The 12,457-nt window shown below is 46.9% G+C and overlaps 1 protein-coding gene across 5 annotated transcripts in view; it reads right to left on the reverse strand.

Annotated features, from left to right (window-relative positions):
• Positions 1-12,457, reverse strand: part of SMAD7 (SMAD family member 7) — a 100,024-nt gene that overhangs the window by 38,451 nt on the left and 49,116 nt on the right. For 2 of the 5 annotated variants that reach the window (XM_029580360.1, XM_029580342.1), the window contains exons 3-4: positions 7,086-7,218; positions 2,200-2,253 (exon numbers count right to left, since the gene is read on the reverse strand). In XM_029580360.1, coding sequence (XP_029436220.1) covers positions 2,200-2,253; positions 7,086-7,164 — 133 coding nt within the window. In that variant the 5' untranslated portion in view covers positions 7,165-7,218. Of the gene's footprint in view, positions 1-2,199; positions 2,254-3,691; positions 5,968-7,085; positions 7,219-7,770; positions 7,958-12,457 lie in introns of those variants that run through there. The other 3 variants (XM_029580331.1, XM_029580322.1, XM_029580351.1) reach the window with 2 other exon arrangements.

A 12,457-nucleotide genomic window follows, 5' to 3' on the forward strand; every position in this document is an offset into this window, starting at 1 on the left:
TTTCTTTTTAATAAATACTTTTTTTTTTTTTTGTTGAGTAACCAGTTGTTTTGGAGTTTCCGATTGGCAGCATTAATCACTTCCTATTGGCCGATCTAAAGAGCTTTTCCTTTCGAAAGAGCACATTCATGTTTTGCGGCTTTCTGTTTACACACGTTTTGCTACCTTATGTCAACACTTGTTAACGAATAAAATATATCACCCGACCAGCCACGCCAATATGAGGCCCTCACCCCCTTCAGGATGTTTAAGCCCTGCCAACAGGTTCACCCCCAATGCTTTTACGGGAATCTAGGGACAATTACTACCCCCTTCCTTCCCTGTAAAGTTTTGCTTTCTAATTTCCCAGTCGCTCCGTTTTCCAACAGGGAAGTATTTCTTTATTCCTTTCATCTAAAAAAAAAATGTACCACCAGCTCTGTGACTTGAAGGAAAGGAAACAGCGCCTCAGAGGGCCTTCATATTCCAGTACGGTGCACGCCACAAAGGCCCACAGCTTCACGGCCCAGAACTAAGAGGAGCGCCATCGTAGGCCGACTCCGGTTACAAGGGGCAGAAAATAGGTGTGACCCAGAAACGGAGAGAGGTGAAAGCACCATTACCCCCCCCACAAAGAGGTCAGAAAAGGCGAGGAGAACAGCAGAAGCTTCCCCTTCCAAACTCACATGGCTCTAATGGCTTCAGGTTTATCCAGAGAAACAGCAGAATTTCACTAGAAAGTGAGAAGGAACTTCTGATCCGGTCTGCTGGTCGCAGCCTGGATGCTGGGAGGGGGGGGGGGGGGGGGCTTCTGAAACTCATGGCTTCAAATCCTGTAACCTACACCAAACTCTCTTGAGTGACTTTATCCCCTTCACTCCCTGGGGCCTCGCTTCTCCCACCACTTGCTACATCTTAACATTTCTATGAAAAGAGGTCTCCCTTGCCACTCTCTCCCTCTGGAAGCTCTCGTTCGGCTCCATCCACCTGAAATAAGACTTCCCACCCCAGAGCTCTTAAAAACATATTGGACTTGCATTTTGAATGACATGCATCATCTTTTGTTGTTCAATGCCACTTTAATGGTGCCCATAGGGAAAATTACATGCTGGTACACCGAATCCTCCATCCCTCGAGAGCTTCCGGGGGGGAAGTGGGTACCTGAGGCTGTGGGGCTCAAGATCTCCGGGCTCTCAGTCCATCACTCTACCATCTATCATAACAGGTATTACTAGTCTGGGGTATTCTAGACCTGATATATGTCAACTCTACTTTCAGTAAGGAACCCATAAAAAAAAAAGAAGCAACCCTTTAACCTAATTCAGGGACCCCAGCTACACTGGTTTCTGTCCTTGCTATAGTGACATATATAACACATCAGTTTTCCAACAAAGAAATCACGAGAGAGAGAGAGAGAGAGAGAGAGAGAGAGAGAGAGAGAGGGAGAAAGAGAGGTGAGTCCCGCCTCCCTGTTATTAGCCACAGTTCCCATTTGCTTCTTTACATTCTCGGCCCGTCCTGTTTATCTTGCTATCAACCAAAGCTGGTACCAGCTTTCAGTGGCACCCTGCCAGTCAATTACAGACAACAGGCATGCAGAAACCCATGCTAAACATAAAAAACAAATCTTTAATGGCACATGTCATAAATTTCACGAAAGGATCTCATAGGTTAAAATATAGGGGGAGCCTTGTCAGCCTGTCTTGAAGGTATGTACTGTAATCATTCAACTCACACCATCCTAAAGAGCACAACTTGTCTTCATAGCCTGTAATTCTTAACTTGGTTGGACCCACTATATATCTTAAGTTGATTAGCAAAAATATCTACATCCGAGCAATATTTCTCGGCACTGTAAACTTTAATGTGACTTAGAATTCTTGTGGTGTTACTATGTGTGGGTTTTGTTTTTTTTTTTTTGGGGGGGGGGGGGGTTATGGATTGCAGGTATTTACTGGCTGATAACCTTTTATCTAGTAATTGGTGAGTTATTTGGTACAAGCATATTTAACTAAACTCTATTTTGAACACTGGAGCTCAAAGACAGAAAAATAAAATACGAATCCACAGAGGAAATCCTTTGAAACACCTGGCAAACTGAATGAAAATTAGAACAGCAAGCAGGGAGAATGAGACAGTCCCTGGTCTGCTTCCTGGGTGCTTTCCTTCCCAAGACAGCAGCCTAAACTTTCCACCAACACTTCTTATATTTATACTCACCAGTCGGTTTGAGAAAATCCATTGGATATCTGGAGTAGGGAGGAGGGGGAGACTCTGGAATTAAGAGGGGAAAAAAAGCAGAGAGAGAAAATAAAGGCAGAGCCATGAGAAAAAAAAAAAAAAAAGATAGAAACTTATGATAACAGTGGCATTCTTTTAGCAAAACTGTTTGTCTTAGCTCTGGGGGTTGGAGGCAGGGCAGCTAGGCGGTGATTGCCTTGATATTTAGCAGTGAGATAAACAAAAGGGGCCGCCTGGCGCCAGTCTCCCAGCTATCTGCTGCTCTGGCTGTCTGATCGGGGCCTCCTTGGCTCGGTTAAAACACTCCAGCTCTGGAAATCACCAACTGATCCAGACAGCCTGATAATCCTGGCTGGCTGCACACACGCACACACATTTAACGTTGCACAGAAAAAAAAAAGGGGGAGAAAAAAAGGAGGGTGGGGGGAGAGAAATGCTGACATTTACTTCCCCCTCTCTCTTCCTCCATACCCCCCTCCCCCCTCTCTCTCTCTCTCCAAACCCCCGTTGCAAGTACTCAATCTTTCAAGAAATGTATAAGGCCGGGGGTCAGCAGCACGGCAAGGCCGTCATGGAATCCATAACATGTACTTGAAACGTAAAGTCTTGATTTTTCTGACTACAGAAGGGGGGCGGGGGGATCGGGAGAGAGAGAGAGATCTCTCCGCCGGGCTCTTGGCACCAAGAGATCCAACACACGGCAACTTTTCCACCCCTTTTGAAAAACGGAAGAGGCTTCCGTGCGTGGAGGAGATTGGGGGGGACTTTTAACTCGCTGCAAAAGGTATGTTCGAAATTGAAACTAGATCTTGCTCGTTTGCTCGGATTTTATTTATTAATGCAATCTTGCAAGTTTTCTCTAGCCTAGTGCTTTACCCAGCCTGACCGGGAAACCCTTAACCTGAATTTCAACCAGTGACCTGAGTCTTTTTTATTTATTTTTTTTACCTTCATTTCTAATTCAGACACCTAAAGTGCATTTATACACAACACACGCAACATATATCAGTGTTAACAGGAAAATCTGACTGCCTGCGTGGTGGAGCTGCCGAAATGTACCAAGCCTGTTTTACCGACGGATAACGCTATAGGCTGCATGTGGCCAGAGCCTGTGCCCTATAACGCTGCATCTGAACGACCCCCTCCAATGCATTAGTCGTTGCCACTGGCATCCACCACTTTTTTTTGCCCCTCTGGCAGGAGATACTGGAGAATGCATAACCTCCCCCCCCCCCCTTCCCAACATGCTCATGTCCCATTAATGCAAGACCACAATCAATACCGCTTGCCATTGAATTAAACATTGTTTAGGTCTGAGAGGCAGGCACTGGGACTTCCGAGTCGACGGGAGTCCGCCAGATCGGCTCCTCGTGCATTTCTTTCGTTCTGCTATTTTTCTTTTGCAATGACTTTTTAAGTGCAGGGTCGGGGGGGGGGGGGAGGGAGGCGGGGAGGCGCGTGCCATGCTTACCTAGCTCGCAGAGTCTGCTGAGGTGGTGGGGGTTGCAGCAGACCAGCTCGGGGTTATTCTTCCCATACGATTCACAGCAACATAATCTCTTGACTTCCGAGGAATGCCTGAGATCCGGCCACCTGAAGACTTTGCAGAGCAGCAGGGGCAGCGGGTAGGACTGCTGGCCCAGCCTGGAGTCCACTTTGCTGGGCAGGAGGAGGCAGGCGGTCCGGGCGCCCCCCTTGGACTCCACCGCCTGCAGGAGCACCTCCAGCTGTTTCTCTTTCAACTTTTTGAGGACCGAGTGGGTCAGGGCTTTCAGTTCCGCCTCCGAGCCGAGGTGAGCCTTGGCGATCTTCGCCGACTTGCCCATGCAGCAGTTCCCGGCTCCATGCGCCCGAGAGTCCGCTTCCCCGTCGCCTTCCCCGGGCGCGCGGCTCCTCCAGAGTCGCCGGACGAGCACCGATCGTTTGGTCCTGAACATGCGGGACGAGAGAAAGGTTTCCCGGCTACAAAACGAGCATGACGTCCGCAAGTCATGAAGAATCCGGGATGCGAGTCCAGGCGACCACAAGCAGCCTGAAATAATGCGGACAAGGTGGCGGTTCGGGCAGCCAAAGCAATCTGTAACATACGCCAGTCTCGGGATGGAAAATTCCCCAAATGCCACAAAATATCTCTCTTTAGGCAAAAAAAAAAAAAAAAAAGGCTCAGGCTTTCTCCCCCCACTCGGGGAAAAAAACAAAACAACAACAACAACCTAGATCGTTGTACAAGAAGTACGATATATGGGAAGGCAGGAATAAATATGCTTTACAGGGACAGAAATTTGCAAAAGCTGCCACTCTCTGCGCTCCCCTCTGTCAAAAGGGTTTCAAACCTTAGGCACTGGTGCTTTTTCCTCCCCTCTGCCGATCAGGAATAATAATAATAGTAATACGGTAAAAAAAAAAAATAATAATTATACAAACATCTGCCGAATGTGTGGAACATTAGCCAGCCCCCCTCCCAAAAGAATGAGCTCTGCAGATAAGGCACGCGATGGATTCCCTGTATAGTAAAAGGTCTAACAATCCCGCTAAAGGATTCCCCCTCGGGGTCTGGAGAGAAAAAAAAATGGAACTCGTACAACACGAAGTCAAGAAAAAAAAAAAAAAAAAGAATAAGCCACCATTGACGTGGAAATAATCTCCAAGAGAATCTGGGTTTAGACTTTCAAATTAAAAAAAAAAAAAAAAAAAAAGTAAAAATAAAAATTCTGTTCCAAGGTGAATTAGAAATGCATCCAGAACGTTACATCCCTTTTAACGCCCACTTCCTAGAAGGTTTAATCCATTGAATCCTCGATCCTCCTTGCTAAGGTTTAAAAAAAAGGAACTCTATCGTCTTTCCTTCCTCCAAAAAAATGGGGAAAAAGCAGCTTTAATCTTGCCCATCTGGGGAGGGGCTATTACGTTTCCAGAAGCAATAATAATAATAATAATAATAATAAAAAAGAATAAATAAGGTGAAAAGAAAATCAGTCGGTAGCGAAGGAGATACAAAGAAAAGTATCGACGTTTTAAGTTCCACTTCCACGGTCCAATTTAAAAAGAAACAGGAGAGAGAGAGGGAAGGAAAGAGGGAGGGGGGAAAACGGATGGGGTTAGAAATTAGGCGACGATCCTTCAATTACTGGAGCTGGAATTGTCTCCGAAGACTCCGCTGCCAGCGCCGGCTCTTTCTCCCTGCTGAAATGCAGTTGCTTCATTCCCTTTCCCCCTCTCTCGCTTCCACGGTCTCTTCTGGCCCCCCCTTGATCCAGAGAGAGAGGACTAGAGAGGGTGGAGGGAGGAGGGAACGGCTTGGACAATTAATGCTGGTTCAAAACACGCAACCAACAACCACAAAAAAAAATTAAAAATACGAATAATAAGCCAAGTTAAAAGAAAAAAAGGCAGCGATGGCCCGGGCTCCTCTGTCGGGCACTTCAGCGATTCCGAGGCGATCTTCCTTCCTCGTCTTTTTTTTTTTTTTTTGGCCGGTCTTGCGAGGGGGCTTGGGTTGTATAATTATACGTCTCTTTCTCCCTCGTTGCGTTGCACTCGCCCCCTCTCCCGCTTTTTTCTTCCTTTACAAACGTCCCAGGGTTTGTTTGTTTTTTTAATTATTATTATTATTTTGGGTTGGTTTTGTGTGTGTGCTTTCTCTTCCTTGTCTTTTCTGCCTCTCGCCTTGCCCGTGCGGAAGAGGCAGGCTGGGATGTGATCTTCAGGAGAGAGGTCTGCAAAGTGCGCTGCCTGCTACTACCTAGTGCCCATGCCTCCCACCCCCCACCCCCTCCTCTCCCTCCCCTCCCTCCCTCCCCCACCCTGCCGCTGGCTCCGGCTCTGCGTTCTCAGCTCCTTCTCAGTGGCTCCAGTGCGCAGTGGCGCGCCCCGTCACGTGGGCGTCTAGACACCCTGTCGCTTTAAAAAAAAAAAAAAAAAAAGTGATTGTGTTGCGCAAACAACAGATCGGGTTTCTTAAAAGCTCTTTTTTATTTAATTTTAATTTTTTTTTTTTTTTATAATTCCTGGAGTCTGTTAAGGGAACTAGTGGTGGCGGTGGCGAGAGGGCAGGGTGCGGCGAGAATAATCTGGCAAGGAAAAATGAAAATAAGAACATGAAGGAGGCCAAAAAGGGGACAAAGCCGGTCTGGCTTCACAGTGCGCACAAGGGGACATTAACCCTTACATGTGGCTCTGGTTTTCAAAAGCTTTTTTTTTTGGTTTGGCATTGAAAACTTTTCGGCGTAGGAAGTTTTTTTTTTTTTTTTTTCCCTTTAATGCAGGATGCAGAGAGCCAGTTTCGACACGCATATGACATGTTAACCAACACTTTTCTCCCGTTCTGAGTCTATGGGAGAAATGCCTCTGTACGCACGTACAGGGGTGCATTTCATGCCTTGTGATCGGGACACTGGAACTTTCTTGGTTTTTCAGACCCAGCAGTCACGCTGCTAAGCTTAACCGATTCTGATCTGCTTTGACCCGGAGACTCAGGCTCGTCTCCTAAGAAGTTTGCCGAGTAGCAGGCTAGTCGGTGAGACTTTTCATTTAAACCTGCAATTAAAGTGCTCCAGCCTATTACCAAAAGTGAAGGCTGCAAACAGTATAGGTTATTTTGAAATAAATGTTGCTGTAACCACTCATTTGAAAAAATTGGGGGCTTTTCTTCTGTGTTTATGCCCCTTCCTCTGCGCTGTGTCTTTAAGCTCAATTATTTCTTTGTGTGCCTATGCAAATAAGCAGGTATGAAACGCAAATGATGAAAAAATATTGTTATTTCAGCGTATTCACTGCATCCTAAAAGGCGCCATAGAAAGGGAGCGAGAGAAAACTTTTTAAAAGAAGCATTGTGCATGATGATTTAAAAAAAAAAAAATCTATACCATTTTGTCGGCAAGACAGGCGGTTCTGTGCCGGGCATTTTCGCCTTTTGTTGGAGACCCCAGCAGTTCTCAGCCCCATACAATCCTATGTGCCAGATGCTCCACTGAAACTGTCAGAGCTGCAGCAGAATTCCTGAAAAAAAAAAAAAAGACAGCACAACAGAGATCTGAAAGTCATTGGACAGAAAAGTATTACAAACAGGAGTTATCTGAGCAAGTGTAATCCTAACATTTCATTTTGCTAAATTAAAAATAACACAACAGTATTTAATCCTCTACCCTGAAACGTGACGGACGTCACCCTGATGGATGATCTGATGACAAGGGAATACAGATCTAGCAGCAAACGTTTTGTTTCAGTTTGCATTTTCAGAAGGAAAATAAAAGTTTGCACAGGGAGTCGGAGTCAGTTCAGGGAAAGGACTGTTTTAACGCTCTTTAGAACTATTTTTCTTTTTTCGGGCTATGGATCGATCCGCTTTCCATGGTTGCTTAATAAGCAATACAAAATTATGACATTCAATGAAATCATGCTTCATGGTTATAGTCCATTCGCGTGTAATCTAGACAGCCCATATTTTATTAAAGTGAAGAGGCATAAGGGGTTTGGAAAGGTAAACATTTTTTAGATACAGTCAGAATCTTTCGCTTATACAGAGGTTGTAGGCAAAAAGACAGGACATACCGTCAAAAACGTATCCGGGTTAGTTACAACGTTCGCTACTCCCCCCCACCCCCTGACTCTTTAAAATCACGGAAACGCTAGTAATGCTATAATCCAGCCAAGTTTGCAGACCTGCACCGCTGTTAGTGCTTTCCGGAGACGCTGTCGCTCTGCTCTTTGAAGAGTTAAAGGTGAATAATAAACCGGAGTTGATTTGCATTGCAATTCAGTGTTTGACAGACAGCTGGAGCCAGAACACTATTAACCTAATTGTTTTACTAACAGCACCAGGGTGTGAGACACAACAAAGACACATAAAAGATAAATAAAACGTGAGAAAAGTCTTGTCTCTCTCAGCCATTATGACAGGAGGCTTTTAACCAACCAGGGATCTTTCTGGTCTTCTTTTAGAAAATCAATGTTACATATTTGTTAGACAGTATATTTGTGTTATGCTCCTAGACAGCTTTTAAAGCACATACAGTATTCCCCATGTATATGCTTTACATCATACGACAAGATGGATGTTAATATCGCATACATCTGGGCATGCCTAGGTAAAAAAAACCCCAAAAAAAACAGGTACAGCACACAGTTATGGCATAAATTCACATCTTTTATTTCCCCCAAAGACTAGATAAATTTCCATTTGTGCTAACGGTGATCAATAAGACTCTTCAATCTGTCCCTAAGGTAAAAATCATTACTGAATGTCATGAGAGCCATTAGGACTATCCTTTCCGTAAATTAGAATACTGAATGTTGTCAAATATGACTTTCCACCAGGTGAATCTGCAGCTTATTCACTGGGCAAGGCCAAAGCAGATTGACCACCTGACAGAATATGATGGCAGATAAGGATCCTAAGGCCCATCTAGTATGCCAAATTTATTTCCTGGTCCTGTGCAACAGAACCCAGTTCTTTCCCCTCACTTCTTCATGACCAGGGATCCTCTGGGTTGATCCCATGCTTGATCATTTTAAATAAAAAAAAAATAAATACAAAGCAACAGAGGGAGTCACTATTGGTCATGTAGAAGGTTTAAAATCTGCTTAATAGTTGGATCCATTGGGCCCAGCCTCTTGTTTACCAGAGCCATATCCCTTTCTAAAGTTAATTTGCTCCTTCTTATGAAAGCACTGCCACCATTTGAAGTTGCTGGATACATACAGGCAGTGGAAATGGAATTACACTGCATGCAAATATATCCAAAATGAACATGTTCAAAAAAACGTTTATGAAACCAGCACTGTGGACAGTGCTTTGTGCAATCAAGTAATAGATGTGGGGTTGATTGCTTGCAATGTAGGCACAAATTTAAAGGGGTTTTTAGCCCAAAGTGAAATAAATTGCAGCTCAATCAAAGGATCCCACCAAAAGTCTAAATAGGGAGGGTCCTCATTGTTAAAGGAGGGGGTGGAGGGGGATTCTGCTCCAAAAATGAGGTCATAAGAACATAAGAATTGCCATACTGGATCAGACTGAGGATCAGACCCGAGGATCCATCAAGCTCAGTATTCTTTTTCCAACAGTGGCCAATCCAGGTCACAAGTTCCTGGCCAGATCCCAAACAGTAAAGAGATCTCATGCTGCTATCACACAGTGATAAGTAGTGGCTATTTCTTAAGTCTACTTGGTTAACAACCGTTTATGGACTTCTCCTCCAGGACCTTGTCCAAACCTTTTCTAAACCTAGCTGTGCTAACTGCCTTAACCACATCCTCCAGTAATGAATTCCAAGGCTTAATTGTGCGTTGAGTGAAAAAAAAGAATTCTCCAATTTGTTTTGAATGTGCTACTTACTAACTCTATGGAGTGCCCCCTAGTCTTTATATCTTCTCCCTAACCTCTTTAGCCTTTCCTCATTGGGGAGCCATTCCATCCCCTTTATCATTTTGGTCGCCCTTCTCTGTACCTTTATGAATGCAACTATATATATATATATTTTTTTTTATTTTTTTTAATGCAGCAACCAAAACTCACCATGGAGTGATACACTGGTCTCCCCTGCCTTGTTCCTTCCTCTCTACTGCAATGGATAGGGAATCTGCTTTGTCCAGGAGTGATGCAGAAACCTCACCAGTGATAGGCCAAAATTGTTCCCGCACAATGGGGGAAAAGAAAAATTAGCTCAGTGTGGTAACTCTGCCTGCGTTGACTGCTGTGAAGGTAAACGAGTAGCGCTGGGGGTTACATCCCCAGCGAGAGACAGCTAAGGAGACTTTCTATAGCTGACCATGGATGCCAGACCAGGAGCTGCTTTCTGCTCCCAGCCATTGGAAGTGGCTGTTGTATTTTAATGCAATGTAACAGTAAATTATTGTTGCGGTTCTGGCCGCGAGCGCCGCGACCAGACCCTTACCTCCGTGCTTCTGGACCTACTCCCGCTTCTGGAGGCCTGGTTTGCGCCCTGTTCTGTGGATTTCCTGCGGGGGCCGCGCCACCGGGAAGCTTCCCATGGACGCCCTGCTTCTAGGCGCACGGGCGCGCCACTTGGACACTTTTCTAGGCCGTTTCCCGCCAGTGGTGACTCCGCCCAGTTCCTGACGTCAGACGCCGCGGCCTTGAAAAGCCGGCCGCGGACATTCAGTCTTTGCCTTGCAACGAGCTTACCTCCTGGTTCCCTGTTGCGCTGTGCCACGGAGTGACTTGCCTTGCTACTCCCTCCGTTCCTGCTTGCCTGCTACAGTACCTGCTTGGTTCCTGCTTGCCTGCTGCAGTACCTGCTTGGTTCCTGCTTGCTTGCTACAGTTCCTGCCTGGTTCCAGTACCCGAGTCTTGCTACAGTTCCTGCCTGGTTCCAGTATCTGAGCCCTGCTACAGTTCCTGCCTGGTTCCAGAACCCGAGCCCTGTTACAGTACTTATCTACTGTTCTAGTCTGGTTCCAGTTCTCAGTCCTAATCAACAACCCGCCTAAGCCCCAGTGGTCAGGCCCCTACGGGCTTCTCCCGGGGGGGGGGCTTCGGCTTCCAAGGGTGAAGCCGCCTAAGTCCCAGTGGTTGGGCTCCTCCCGGGGGAGTACCAGCTTCCAGGGTGAAGAGCACCTCTACGTCCTGCCTGAACATCTGCCTCCCGGCCTGCCACATACTAGAGACATTGACCACCTTTCCCAGCCTCCTGTAGGTCGGCCTAAGGGTCCACTAAACTGAGACTCCATAACAGATTGCAAGGCCATGGACTCGGCGGATGCACCTGTCCCCTTGGATCTGCCAGGGTTGGCCCAGCAGCTACAGTATCAACAACAGTACCTCGAGGTCCTTACTGGTTTGGTAGAGGCGTTATCGGCCCGATTGGATGCCAGGGCCTCGTCTGCCCCAGAACCAGTACCCGAAGGTCAAGACTCTTCAGTGACTCTGCTGCCGGCACCCTCTCGTTACGCTGGTGATTTAAGGACCTGCCGCGGCTTTCTGAACCAATGTTTTATACGGTTCTCTCTGTTGCCCCGGCAGTTCTCCTCGGATGCGGTGAAAGTGGCGTATATCCTGTCCCTGTTTGATGGGAAAGCCCTAATTTGGGCTTCTCCCCTTTGGGAAAACAATGATTCTTCGCTAACGAACTTACAACATTTCATCTCAAACTTCCGACAGGCCTTTGATGAGCCCGCCCGAGTAGCCACGGCTACATCTAATTTGCTGCAGCTCCATCAAGGGGCTCGCTCCTTGGCAGATTATGCTATGGAGTTTCGGACTTTAGCCCAAGAAGTAGGTTGGCAGGATGGTAGTCTTAAAGCCATCTTCTTGGAGGGTCTCTCCGGACGTATAAAGGATGAGATAGCTGCTCGAGATCTGCCGGAGGACCTCAACGCCTTGATAGAGATGGCTGCCCGCATTGACCGCCGCCTACAACAACGGGCCAAGGAGCAGCATTCCTCTTGCCACAGTTCGGCTGTTGGGTCGGCGAGACCTGTACCTTCTCCTAAGACCTCTCGTCCAGATGCTCCCACCAGCGAACCCATGCAGCTGGGTCGGGCCCTGCTCTCTGTTGAAGAGAGGCAATGTCGCCGTTCGTTGAAGTTGTGTTTGTATTGTGGTCAGAAGGGCCACTTCTTGGCACGCTGCCAGGAGCATGCGGAAAACGCCAAAGCCTAGGAGGTCGGGAGGAGCTCCTCCTAGGCTGTGCTACAACTCCTCAATGTACCGTGTCTGTTACCCTGGAATACCCTAGAGGGTCCATTGAGACGATTGCGTTCCTGGATTCTGGAGCTGGAGGTAATTTCATCCTGCAGGATTTAGTCACCCAGTTGCAAATCCCTACGCATAGACGGGAGGTCCCATTACGAATTACCTCTATCCAGGGGACGCTCCTTCCAGGACCTGTCCTGATGTCCACGGCACCCATCACTGTCCGCACTGGGGCGATCCATTTGGAGGAGATAGCCTTCCTAGTGTTGGATAAGTCTGTCCACCCCGTGGGGCTAGGGTTGCCGTGGTTACAGAAGCACTCGCCCACGATTCAGTGGGATACTCTACAGATTGTCAAGTGGAGCCCTTTCTGCCTAGCTAACTGTATGAAAGTGCCTAGGACTCCCGCACTTTCATTGATGCACTCTGCCCTAGGTCCTCCTGCACCATATAAGGACTTTACGGACGTATTTTCCAAGACCAAGGCAGAGATCCTTCTGCAGCATCGTCCGTATGACTGCGCTATAGACCTGTTACCTGGTACTAAGCCCCCCCGTGGAAGGGTGTATCCCTTATCATTACCTG

This window comes from Rhinatrema bivittatum, chromosome 1 (genome assembly GCF_901001135.1).
Source record: "Rhinatrema bivittatum chromosome 1, aRhiBiv1.1, whole genome shotgun sequence".
Classification (NCBI taxonomy): Eukaryota; Metazoa; Chordata; class Amphibia; order Gymnophiona; family Rhinatrematidae; genus Rhinatrema; species Rhinatrema bivittatum.